Here is a 13,803-nt window from a genome sequence, read left to right as displayed (position 1 = left end):
TGGGGCAGCCCTATAGATCCGATTCTGGTGGTGAAACGTTCCTATTGCCTGAGCCCGATTCTCTGGTGTGTCCACCTCTCCCTGAAGTAAGTCAGACCCTTTTGGAAGTTGCATTAAGTCTCGGAGGCCACAGGAGTGCCATTAAAGCCTGTTTCAGCATACTAAATGGAATGGAATCTCAGCCTGCAGTCAGCCAGTAAATGAATATAACTTATGTTGAATTCCAGCTAATGTACAGTCTTAGAAGTAGCATTAAGTCTGGAAAGTCACTTGGGTACCATTTCAAGTACTGAACTGTGATTTACTTGGTCATACCTCAGTGGCCAATACGTGCCAATATAGCTTCCATGGCCCTTTCTACTTTGTTCCAGGGAATAACTTATGGAATGAAAACATCCATTTTTAAAATATATTTTCTATATCTTACTCACTTTCTTGGTGGAAAGGGATTATTGAGGTCAGTATTTATTGTTCAAAAATGTGTAGTATAAATGAAAGTAACAAGTCATAACCCCAAGTAATGTTTCCTATTAAATGTATATAATAAAGTCAAAAAACGGTATTGATATTCACACACTTATCCAGAAGAAATTGAAATTTTATTTTACAAGGAATGTTTTAAACTCTCGTTGTAAGTTTATATATTATATATATTTATATATATATATACTTTATATAATATCAATATTAATGAACTGTTCACTGATAAATACCTAAACAGTGAGCCACATGCCCATGTAGCCCAGAGCTTACAAAAACAAAACTGATGTCGTCCTGGGAAGCCCTGTGAGGTCCCAAGTATGTCCTAGTCATCCTTTTATCCCCCTGTAATTATCGCCATGAGTCCAGTATTTAATATACGTTTAAACCTTTGTGATTGTCACATGCTAATGAACATTAACATAGAAAGCTTATCTGAGGCCCCGATTTTTTGCAGTGGAGTCGGTATTAGGAGTGTGAGAGCTCTCTGCTTCTCCGTGTTAGATGTTATGGGAACTTTGAACAATTGGTATTCCTGAAAGGCACAAATAAAGAAACCTCAAATATGAGTCTGTGTGATACTAAATGTGAAACTATCTTAGGAAATATTTTCCCTTAATAAAAATAACAAAGCCTTGGATCAGGTTTTCAGAGTTCAGAGATGTTTGATAAGTAAGTAGGAAAAGAATTTTAGATATGCAAAGAGATCGAGTCCTATTTAGCTAGTTTGGGAAAGTGAAAAGATACATAAATGCAGTGGAGAATTTTAGAAATGTTTACTGAAGCAAACAATAACTGTTCCTAACACTTGTGTGGTGCCGTAGACTACTCATTGTACTTTCCAATCTGTACTTTCCTCATCTGATCTGTTGAAGAACCTCACGAAGTCTACTTTTCACAGTTAGGGAAATTCTGTCTTAGAGGGGTTAGGCGATTTGTCAAAGTCCAAACCGCTCGTAAGTGATGACGGGAAACCCTGTTTTCTGACTCGCAAGGTAGTACTTGAATGTTGAGTAGCAAATAAATCATTGGCATATCTTAACTACCACATCATACCTGAAGGCGTCTGCGAATACTTAGTTCACACTGAAGACTTTATCCTTGAACTGCCAGCATGTTTATTGCCTATACCATTCATTTGCCATAAAATTTTCATTTTTTTGAAAAAGGTTTCTCTGTTTACAGAAGCAGCACAGCTTCTGGGTAGAAAATTTTAAAATGTGCACTGGCCTCACGAACATTATGTGGCCAATGGTTACACCCTCCCATGGGTAACAGTTCTGAGATTTTTGTGCTTTTAAAAATTTTTTTATGATTTTAAAAATATTTCACATGAACTTACCAAGCCATTTTTTTTTGTTTTCGTTTTTCCTTTATCAAAATAATATGAAAAAATTGTCCATGTAATTCAGCATTATCGTAATACCATTGCAATGTCTTCAGAGGGTTCTGCTTTCTGAATCACACCTGTTAGGGACATAAGAATGCTTTCTAGGTTTTGTTATTGGGAACAACACTGAAGAACATCTTTGCCAACTATCTCTTCGTATAAGTCCACGTGTTTTTTTTTATCTTAAAGTGAATGGCAGTACAATTGCTGTTCAAAAGTTACTTAAATGTTGACCAGATAGCCCAGCCAGAAACAGAAAGGCTGTGCTTATTTGGGTTCCCATTTTGCAGCCTATGAATCGCATTTTTTACACATTTTCCAATCCCTGATCTTTTCAAAACTCTTTGCTAATATCACCCAAGATAGTATATTGTTGCTTTGAATGGTTTCACAATAAGATGGTAAATAAAACGAGGGAGGGAACTGAGGTTTGCTTTCGCGTTTGTATCCTGCACAGTGACAACTCTTTATTGTTGAGCACATCTACGTAGATGTTCTGCCAACAGAATGTTACCTAGAGAGCACACGGAATACACAAAACATTGATCACCTTCCTCTTTGGTTCTTGTCTTACGAAGGACTTCAAGAGTTGCCATTGTTCTTTGGCGAAGTCAAATAATCAGCTTTTTCGGTGGGCCATTACAATGACAAGAACAAGTCTGGAAGCATTTCGAGTTCTCGAAAGTAGCATTGTTGTTTTTGAGCTTGCAAGAACTTTCAAGATCATTTCATCAGATCCCATCATTTCACATTATGTATATTTAAAGCCATGAAAAAATCGTGGTGCATTTTACAAACTGAAATGGAAAGTTCAGTGACTAATATTTTTGCACAGATGTATCATTTTGTCCCCAGTTTATATGTCACGTCCTCAGAAATTCAAACCTCTTTACTCTTTAATCCTTTGCAGTACAGTGAAAGTAAGATTGTCAACTATTTCAAGAAACGACTTTGTCATGGCCATGGATTCTGGTTTTAAAGATAAACCAAGTGTGTTTGCAATGAACTTCAACTCTGTTTTATCTAAATAATGATTTCTTATGGGCACATTATTCTGCATAGTTCAGTCACCCGTATTTCTTTTCATTTTGTTTTAGGTAGCAGTTTTACAACATCATCAGGATTATATACAGGAAATAATTCACTCACAAATTCCTCTGGATTTAACAGTTCACAGCAGGTAATTTTAAAAGCCAGTTTAAGTTCAGAAAAAAAATTTTTTTAATGCAACAGATGATTTTCTTATATAAAGAAAGATCTGTTTATAGTATACTGTGAGGGCTTACCTGAGCCTTTTAATATATGTATTTTTTTTTCTTAAAAAAAAAAAATCTCTTTAGCAGTCCTATATGGTGAGTGTTTGGTTTTCAGATTTGATTTTTACCTAGTACTGCATCATGGAATCGAAGAAATAGGAAGAGTGGACCTGATCTTACATGCAATTTGTTTGCACGTCGGGACATTTGAGTCAATGGGTGCTCGTGTGCTCCTCTGTGAATTCAGAGAAGACCCAGAAACACCATATAGTTGCCCTTTGGAAAGTAAGAAATGAGGAGCAATATTCTGACAGGTTATTCTCGTGTGGTTGGTTTGGTAGGACTATCCGACTTATCCCAGTTTCGGCCAGGGTCAGTACGCACAGTATTATAACAGCTCACCGTACCCAGCACATTATATGACGAGCAGCAGCACCAGCCCAACCACGCCGTCCACGAATGCCACTTACCAGCTTCAAGAGCCACCATCTGGCATCACCAGCCAGGCAGTCACGGATCCCGCAGCAGGTAATTACGTGCGCTTTATTAGTCCTGCAGGCTCTATTTCTGGTGGTTTAAATGCATTTTTCTATAGTCATATACGCATGTCGTGGTTTCACAGTTTGGGCAAGTTTGGGCATGGCCTAACTGTAAGTCAAACATCATGATTGTGGCATTAACTTTATTTTTATTTGCTGAAAATTTTTAGTGTAAATTACGGAACTTCAAAAGCACCTGGAATTGAGGTTCCTTTCATTGTCAATATAGTCAGTTTTCAAGATACGTATATAACATCTTAGATAACTATAGATATTTAGATGCAATTATTAACTGTAATTACAAACATTTGCCCACATAGGGAGTATGAAAATAAGTGATGTTGCCTCAAATTTAATGTTGATTATCATTAAATATTTAATGTTTTGCCAAAATCAAAAAACATCACAGTTAATAATCGAAAGCAGTGATTCCCCTGGCCCACCCTTCTCCCCCATCATGGCCTACTTAATTTCATAACTGGGCATGAGCATTTTCATACTTCTGCACCACCCTTGATAGGCCCTTCCAGATGAAAATCTCTCCACCTCTGGAAATTTTCCTACTGTGTCTTTGATACTTCTTTCCCTCCATTAGTGTTTTCTGGAACTCTTAATATTGTATATTTAACTTCCTGTATTGGTCTTTACCTGTATTTCGATATTTTTCTCTTGTACTTCTCACCTTTGTCTTATTAAAAATGTAATGTCGGGGTTCCTGGGTGGCTCAGCTTCTGACTCTTGGTTTTGGCTCAGGTCATGATCTCACAGTTCCTGAGTTCAAGCCCCATGTTGGGCTGTAGACTGACACCTGCAGAGCCTGTTTGGGATTCTCTCTCCCTCCCCTGCTATTCTGTCTGTCTGTCTCTCTGTCTCGCAAAAATAAGGAAAACATTTTTTAAAAATTAAAAGAATAGTGCTGTCTCCTGGGACACCTGGGTGGCTCACTCGGTTAAGCATCTGACTCTTGGTTTCAGATCAGGTCATGATCTCACAGTTGGTGAGTTCAAGCCCTGCATCTGGTTCTGTGCTGGTAGAGACGGAGCCTGCTTGGGATTCTCTTTCTCTGTCTCTTTTCTCCTCCCCCACTTGCACTCCTCTCTCTCTCTCTCTCTCTCTCTCTCTCTCTCTCTCTCTCTCTCTCTCTTTTTCAAAACAAATAAGTAAACATCTTTAAAAAATGTAGTCTCTCTTTTCATGGATTATGAGGTGAGCTATGATCCTCAGTCACAGACTTTTCTCCCTTTTGCCTTTTATTCTTAGAGCCAAAGCCCACTCTTTGCTAACCTTTACTATAGGTTTATCTTCCCAATATTAGCAGATGCCCCTCCACCACTAAAAAAAAAAAAAAAAAAAAAAACTTCAGGTTTTTAGTATTCCACCTTCTTCTTAAATGTAGGTGAGCACTATTTTGTTTTTAATTAGGAAGTTATAGCATTCCTAAACTTGTACCCTCACTAACTATGAACACTATTTCTGCTGCACAGCTCAGCTCCAAATATTTTTTATCTCTGATTATCATATTCCATTTTCCTTCACTTTTTTAAAACTAGCTTGCTATATTCTTCCCGCAATTCACACGTCTAAATACAGTATTCACAGAACCTAGAATACAGGGCTTTTCATTAGATGTAACATCTATACGATCGCTCTCAAAATAAACTGTCACGGAAGGTATTGGATTTATTGTAGAAGCTGTTGTAGAATTTTCCTCTCTTCCCTCTGTTAATTTCATAGAGGCGTCACGAGGAAAGATAATGGCTTGTCCCAATTTCAGAGAGATCTCCTGTTTTCCTATGAACCATCTGGGTCATGCAAACTTCGTGAGGACTAAAAGGAGCTTTGAAATCGGATAGCTATGTGAACAAGTAGAGAAACGCTTTAGGATCTGTGGAAGAATAGAATGAGAAGACGGAGTGATCTTAATTAATTCATAACATTTTGACAGTGAAGACAGCGTAAAACAAAGTAGTAGTGAAGACTTAACCGTGTTTTTTAAATTACGGGTGACGGGCACTTGCTAAAAAATACCAATGTAATTGTACAGAAAAGTTGGTCTCTGGACCGTGCGGTTATTTTAAGTGAATTTTATTTGGAAAAGGGATGCTGTGTGCAAGACTGGGGAGATCACATAGGAAACAACACAAACTTATGATTTTTTTAAGTGTCCAGACGATTTTAAGGTTAAATGATCTATTTTGGATTGTATTTGAATAAATGTTTAGTGTGTCAGGTACTCATTTCAATATTCAGTATGTTTCTGGTTACAGAACAGAAACCGATTGGACTGGGGAGAAAATAATATTTTTCCGATCTCTTCGATTCACCGCTTCCCACTAAAAGACAAGTGTACAGGTTAGCCTTTCTTGTGTAGTTAGAAGTGGAAAGTTCAGTGAGTTTCCACATTAAAAAGAAATGTGGATTACTTGAGAAATTTAAGGAAGATTTAGTCTGGTGTTGGTTGGTTTGTTTACATTTGCAGTATGACTGTGGACTCAGTCGGTTTTTTGGTGTTCATTTTCCTATTAGTCGTATATAAGATTATAGACTTGTCTGCGATGAAATGGAAGTTTTGAAGGAGAAAAGTACATAAATTCATTAAAGAATTGGAAGGAATGATTGGTTACATATAATCTAATGTTTTTGTTTTGCAATTGAAATTAAAGAATAGGAAAAATAGTGTCTATTCTGTTGAAGTAATTTCAGGTTCTTTTCTTTTAGTTTTAGTAGTCTTTTAGGTTTAAAATCCATATTTTCTACACTGGACTCTAAGTTAGACTCTAGTTATTATCTAATGTGGAACAATTCAGTTTCCTGTAATTCTAAAGTACAGAATAAATATACGGTATATGCAGCTCTCCTCCCATACTTTGTACTATCTGTTCTTGTATTGTTCGTGAAATTGTGATGTCATTATAAACATACAATCTTGCAAGGATTTTTCAGGCCAAACATGTAAGGACTCCTTATTTGGTATTATATTTTAAGAGAGTGCAAACTGGGGAGGGGCAGAAAGAGAGGGAGGGAGAAACCCAAGCAGGCTCCGAGCTGTCATTGCAGAGCTCGACGTGGGGCTTGAACTCACAAACCATGAGATCACAACCTGAGCCAAAACTAAGAGTTGGGTGCTTACCTCCTGAGCCACCAAGGCATCCTGGTGTTACATATTTTTTAAGCTATAAAGAATAGCTCTCTTTTAAGTTCATGGTATTATGCAGTATTACCTATACACATGTCACTCCTCATGAATCTTTAAGTTCAAAAATTATTTTAATGTGTTTATAATTAAATATTGAAAGCTATATTATCCTTTGGATAGATCTATATAATACATTTAAAAAATGTAACTTGAACATGAAAGTTTTATCTCAAAATTTGCAATCATTTGTAATTCATTTTAAAAACTAAAAGCAGTGCCTTTGTATTCGTGTTTCTTTTTATTGAGATATAATTGATATTTAACATTATATTAGTTTCAGGTGCACAAAATGATGAGCTATTTGTGTGTATTGTGAAATGATCACCACGGTGAAGTCTAGTTAACATCTACCAGCATACGTGGTTGCAGATTTTTTGCTCTCATAATGAGAACTTTTAAGATTTACATTTAGCAATTTTTAAATCCTTTGCATTCATTTTTAGAAACGAGTTTGTTAGTCATGTTTTGACTATCTGAATAAAATAAAAGTTACATCATCTGGAAATAGAGACGTATTAATCCACTTTGGGAACTACACTGAGGTTTATTGGGTCATTTAGAAAAATCGTAATTTACTTGTCTCAAAAAATCCTACCCACTCTTCAACTAGTAACGCCAGCCTCCTCCTGCCCAACTGGAAGCCATCTTGATTGCTTCTAATTTTGGCAATTATAGATAACGCCACTATAAATATTTGTGCTCGGACTTTTTGTATAGACCTAAGTTTTCAACTCACTTCGGTAAATACCTAGCAGTGTGACCACCGAATTATAAGAGTTCCTTTAGTTTTATAAGGAACTGCCAACTTGTCTCCCAAAGTGCTGTATCATTCTGTGATCCAACAAGCAATGAATGAGAGTCCTGTTTCTCCACACCCTCGTCAGCATTGGTAGTGTCAGTGTTTCAGACTTTGGTCATTCTAATAGGTGTGTAGCAGTGTGTAGTTGCTTTAATTTGCATTTCCCTGATGAAATACGATGTTGAGTATGTTTTCGTATCCTCATTTGCTCTGTACGTCTTCTTTGGTAAGGTGCCTGTTCAGATCTTTTGCCCACCTTTTAATCAGGTTGTTTTCTTATTGAGTTTTCAGAGTTCTTATATACTTTGGATAGAAGTCCTTTATCAGATAAGGTTTGCAAGTGCTTTCGCCCAGTGTGCGGCTTGTCTTTTTTGTCTCTTAACAGTGTCTTTCAAAGACACATCGAAAGATGTCTTTTGATTGGGATGAAGTCCATCTGAGCAGTTTTTCTTCCATGGAATGTGCTTTCGGTTTTGTATCTAAAAACTCATTGTGAAGCCCAAGGTCACCTAGGTTTTCTCCCATGTAGTGACCTAGAAGTTTCACAGTTTTGCTATTTAGATTTAAGTCTCTGACCCATGTTGAGCTATTTTTTATGATAAGTATAAGTCAGTGTCTAGGTTCCTTTTTTTTTTTTTTTTTTTTTGGCATGTGGATGGCCCTGTTTTTGCACTGTTTGTCGAAAAACCTATCTTTTGCCACGTTGAATTACCTTTACTGCTTTGTCAAAGATCAGTTGACTATGTTTGTGTGGGTCTATTTCTGGGCTTTCTATTGTCTTTCATTGATCTGTTTGTCTTTTCTTTTTCCAACGCCACATCGTCTTGATTATTATAACTTTGTAGAATAAATCTTTAAGTTAAGTATCACTCCTCTGTGTTCTTCAATATCGTGTTGACTGTTCTGGGCCTTTTGCCTTTCCACATAAACTTTAGAGTGAGCTTGTCAATATCCACCAAGTAACCTCGTCAGATTTTGTTTAGAATTGCATTGAATCTAAAGATCAAGGTGGGAAAAACTGAAAGTATTGACTCTTGACAATGTTGAATCTTCCTGTCCATGTACTTGGAATATCTCTCCATTAGTTTACCTTTTTAGTTTTTTTCATCAGAGTTATGTAGTTTTCCTCATATATATCTTATACATGTTTCTTAGATTTATATTTTTTGGTACTAATTAAATCACATTATATTTTTAATTCAAATTCCAATTTCTCATTGCTGGTATCTAGGAAAGCAATTCATGTTTGTATGTGATCCTTGGGTCCTAAAACTTCACTACAATCATTTATTAGTTCTAGGAGTTTTTCTGTTGATTCTTTGGTATTTTTGAAGAAAACTTTTTAATGTTTATTTTTAAGAGAGAGTGTGAGAGTGGGGGAGGGGCAGAGAGAGAGAGAGAGCCGGGGGGGGGGGGGGGGGGGGGGGGAGACACAGAATCTGAAGCAGGCTCCAGGCTCTGAGCTGTCAGCACAGAGCCCGACGCGAGGCTCAAACCCATGAACTATGAGATCATGACCTGAGCTGAAGTTGGACACTTAACTGACTGAGCCACCCAGGCACCACATTCGTTGGTATCTTTTTATACAGTTATGTCATTTGTGAACAAAGGCAGATTTATGTCTTCCTACTCTGAATATCATTTGTTTCCTTTTCTTATCTTATTGCATTAGCCAGGACTTTCAGTACAGTGTTGAACAGGAGTGGTGAGGAGGCATACTTGTCTTTTTCCCCGATCTCAGGGAACAAAAGCTTCTGGTTTCTCACCGTTAAGTGTGATATTAGTTGTATGTTCTTTGTAGGTATTTTTTTGTTACCAACTTGAGGAAGTTTTCCCCTGACCCTCGTTTGCTGAGAGTTTGTATCCTGAATGGGTGTTGGATTGTGTCCAGTGCTTTTTCTGCATCTGTTGATATGATCATATGATTTGTCTTCCTCAGCCTGTTGATGTGATGAATTACATTAATTTATTTTCGAATGTTGCACCAGATTTTCCTACCTGGAATAAGTTCCACTTGGTCATGGTGTATAAATCTTTTAATACATTGTTGGATTCAGTTTTGCTAATACTTTAAGAATCTTTGCATCTCTGTTCATGAGATCTATTGGTCTGTGGTTTTCATTTCTTATAATGTCTTTGTCTGGTTTTGGTATTAGGATAATAGTGACCTCATAGACTAGGAAATGTTTTCTCTGCTACTATTTTCTGGAACAGATTGAAAAGATTCAGTACCATTTATTTCCTAAATAGTTTGTATAATTCACCAGTGAATCAATCTAGGCCTAGTGCTTTCTGTTTTGGAAGGTTAATTATTGATTCAGTTTCTTTAATAGATATAAACCTGTTCAGATTATCAATTTCTTCCTGTGTGAGTTTTAGTAGATTATTTTTCAAGGAATGATTCATATCATCTAGGTTATATAATGGGTGGGCTTAGAGTTATTCATAATATTCCTTTATTATTCATGTAATGTCCCTGGGATTGTTAGTGATGGCCTTTTTCATTTCTGACACTAATGTTTGTGTCTTTTTTTGCTTTTGTTATCCTAGCTAGAGATAAATTTTATTGACCTTTCAAAGAGCCAACTTTCTGTTTCGTTGATTTTTCTTTATTGTTTTCCTGTTTTCAATTTCATTGACTTCTCTGATATTTTAGTATTTCTTCTGCTTTCTTTTGATTTAACTTGGTCTTATTTTTCTACTTTCCTAAGGGTTGAAATTTAGATTGTTGATATTAAATGTTTCATATCTTCTAATAAATTCAGTAAATGTTGTAAAATTCTAAGCATTACTTTTGTTGCATCCCACAAAAGTTGATGTTTTTATTTCTTTGTATTTAGCTCAAAATATTTTTATTTTCATTATCAAAACCCTCCTTTTTATTTTTTAAGTTTTTTTTTTAATGTTTAATTAGAGAGAAAGGGAGAGGGAGAGAAAGCATGCGAGCAGGGGAGGAGCACAGAGAGAGAGAGAGAGAGAGAGAGAGAGAGAGAGAGAGAATCCCAAGCAGGCTTTATGCCCAGTGTGGAACCCCATGCATGACCTGAGCCTAAATCAAGAGTCAGATGTTCAACCAGCTGAGCCACCCAGGCACCCCAAAACCTCCCTTTTAAAGAGGTATATGCTTATAAACATTTTATTTGAGAAAAATTTTAGAGATTTGATGATGTGCAGTATGTATCATTCTTAACAGTTGTCCAATTTTTCACATCTTCCCAATTAAATGGCTTCCTGTTGTTAGAGGATGTGTTCGGTTTCTGAAGAATACTTCATGGTAAATGCAGATTCCACTATCTCTAAGAGAAAATTTTGATTAGAGTCAAGTCTTTTTTTTTCTTACTGAAATCTAAGACTGTAAGCCAATATCGCAGTTAAATCTGTGGTTACTTTAAATTTTAAATGATGGATTTCATTTTAAATTTTTTTTTAAAAACAATTCTTTATGAAGTCAGTGGTTTTCTTTTAGGTTCAAAAACACACGGAGATAAGGAAAAAAAGAAAAGGCCATTTTGGGATGTTTTCCTTTTGTGATAATAGCCGAACTTACATATTATCATCTCTTAGCCACTGACATCAGAAGACTGTTATTTTCTCACATTAAACACTAAAATGTTAAGGCGTATTATTATCAATATAACCAAAATACATTTCTTCAAATAAGCGATAGAAATGATTTAACTACCACTTGAGAGGAATTGTCCTGAAGGAATATTTTAAATTGACTTTCTTCGCAGAGTACTTAAGCCATTCTTTTAAAAATGTTTTTATCGGGGCATCTGGGCGGTGCAGTCGGTTAAGCGTCCGACTTCAGCCAGGTCACGATCTCGCGGTCTGTGAGTTCGAGCCCCGCGTCAGGCTCTGGGCTGATGGCTCAGAGCCTGGAGCCTGTTTCCGATTCTGTGTCTCCCTCTCTCTGCCCCTCCCCCGTTCATGCTCTGTCTCTCTCTGTCCCAAAAATAAATAAACGTTGAAAAAAAAATTTTTTTTAAATGTTTTTATCATATGATCCCTATATGTGTAATCAAAATATGAACTCATTCGTAATTCACTTACTGTGCTGTACTTAAACAATGTGTCTTGATCACATATTTTTGTCCAAAATCTCTTAGAACATCTTATGATAATTATGACAGTTACCATAATAATAACACATAGTGAAATGTAATTGTTTTTAGAGGCTTACGTGTAATCTCATAACCCACCCCCCCATGAGGTGTAGTTACTATTTGGCCCATTTTACAGATGAGGAAAATGAGGCACGTAGCTCTTAAATACTCGATAAATATGAAGTATTAAGTTAATCAAGAATTTTGAGGCCAAATCCTTGTGAAAGGAAAAGTCACCTACATCATCGTATTTTTGAAGTAATACAAAGCCATGAGAGAGAAAAGAGTAAACGGTGACTAAAACATTTTAGGTTAACGCGAAATAAAGCTAGTCATTGTTCATTAGGAATGAGTTTTAGTATGGATGCTACAGAAAAGTCCATTTTTCAAAGTGTTTCTTCATTTGAATTCTTACCAACAAGGTAGACGTTGCCATTTACCTTTCCATGCTCTGGCTGCGTGCAGACGATTTACTGGTTAAGGTGATGTACGGGAATCTGGCCAATATTAAATTTCAAGTGACACAGGAAAAATCAGTATAAGAGGGAATTCAATATGCATGGGAAACCATTTGTTCCCTCTGCTTCTTTGATCCTTGCCAAGGCACACGAAAGTAGAGCAAAGCGCCTGAAAACCGGGAACATTCTTGTGCAAAGTAGCAGAGGAACTCTGAGCTCTCCCAGGAATTCAGTGTGACAGGATGGAAAACTAAACTGCCGGCCTGTCTTCCTTCTAAATGCAGGAAATTTGGGCCACGTCTGTACTACCTAACGTGTCTACATCTGTTCACTGTGGAAATGATCCTGACGTTTGCAACAGCATGCATCTCGACCGCTACGTTTTACCCGAGCGAGCGATTTTGAAAATCTTTAGGCCGTACTAGCTCATTTTCACTGATGCCTTGTGGACTTTGGAGAAGTTTGCAGTTTGTTCAGCTCAAAAATAAACTATGTCAGTGAAACAGTTTTAACTAGCATTCTGGAAACATTTGTCGGCAAAACAAATATTTGTGTCTAAAATAGTCAGGCCATTAAGATGTGAGAAAACAAAACAGATGTTTGTTTGGGGTTGTTGGGTTTGTTTAGCTTGATGGGATTGGTTTTCTTTCTTTTCTTCCCCCCCACCCCAGAGGAGATACAGTGTTAACCTTAATGAGATTATAAAATTCTTGAAAGTAAAGTTCACTTTTTGTTTTATATTGTCAGGCATGTCTTAAAAATGAGTTGCCTTATTTTTGAATTTTGGACTGTGTTTCCAAGAAGTAAAAAATTCAGTGTTTTAGAATTTTCCCGTTTTGTGCCTCATTACTGGTTTGACTAATTTTTTCAGTTCGTTGTCTGGAAGTCAGGATGCTTGTGAAGAGTCCATTTTAATATGCATGAATTCAAATATGCAATTCTTTCTTATATTTATACTTAACATGTGATTTCTATATAAATACTCAAAACAAGAAAGCATATATTACTGAGCTATCTAAATTAGTTTCCTGTCCCTCCCAAACATTTATTACTTTGTCCTCGTCTGTAGCTAATTGATTCATTGTTTCTTTAAAGCATTAAGCGTCCTATGGGACCAACACAAATCAACGTAGTAAGTTCCCTCGTTTAAGATGGAGGACGGAAGTATTTACTGATAGAATTTTTTAATTGAAGAGGGTTGAGAAAAGAACTTAACATCCCTCCACCTCACGTAATTTGGATCGAAAGGTTTGATGGATACGTTTTGGATTAACTTTTATTTATTTTCGGGGGTATGTGTCAGTTTATTTTATTTATTTATTTATTTTTATCGAAATACAATACACAGTGTTACGCGAGTTGCAGGTGTACAACGTAGCAAATTGACAAGTTTGTACGTTAGGCTGTGCTCACCACAGGTGTAGACACCGTCTGTCACCGTACCACTGATTATACTCCCTATGCTGCGCCTTTCGTCCCCATGGTTTATTTGGATTAATTTTAAATGTAGGATGGATGGATTAACGGTTGCCAGTTTTAGTCCTAGTTCGGCAGCCAAAATAAGTTTGATGAATGTTTT

General features: G+C 36.5%; 1 protein-coding gene across 23 annotated transcripts in view; it reads left to right on the top strand.

Annotated features, from left to right (window-relative positions):
- EYA1 (EYA transcriptional coactivator and phosphatase 1) overlaps nt 1-13,803 on the top strand; it is a 362,441-nt gene that overhangs the window by 239,946 nt on the left and 108,692 nt on the right. For all 23 annotated transcript variants that reach the window (XM_045050239.1, XM_045050234.1, XM_045050241.1 and 20 more), the window contains 2 exons: nt 2,968-3,050; nt 3,468-3,654. In XM_045050239.1, the coding sequence (XP_044906174.1) occupies nt 2,968-3,050; nt 3,468-3,654 (270 nt within the window). The remainder of the gene's footprint in view (nt 1-2,967; nt 3,051-3,467; nt 3,655-13,803) is intronic.

The sequence above is a fragment of the Felis catus genome, chromosome F2, assembly GCF_018350175.1.
Source record: "Felis catus isolate Fca126 chromosome F2, F.catus_Fca126_mat1.0, whole genome shotgun sequence".
Classification (NCBI taxonomy): domain Eukaryota; kingdom Metazoa; phylum Chordata; class Mammalia; order Carnivora; family Felidae; genus Felis; species Felis catus.
This window is presented reverse-complemented; position numbering and strand designations above follow the sequence as displayed.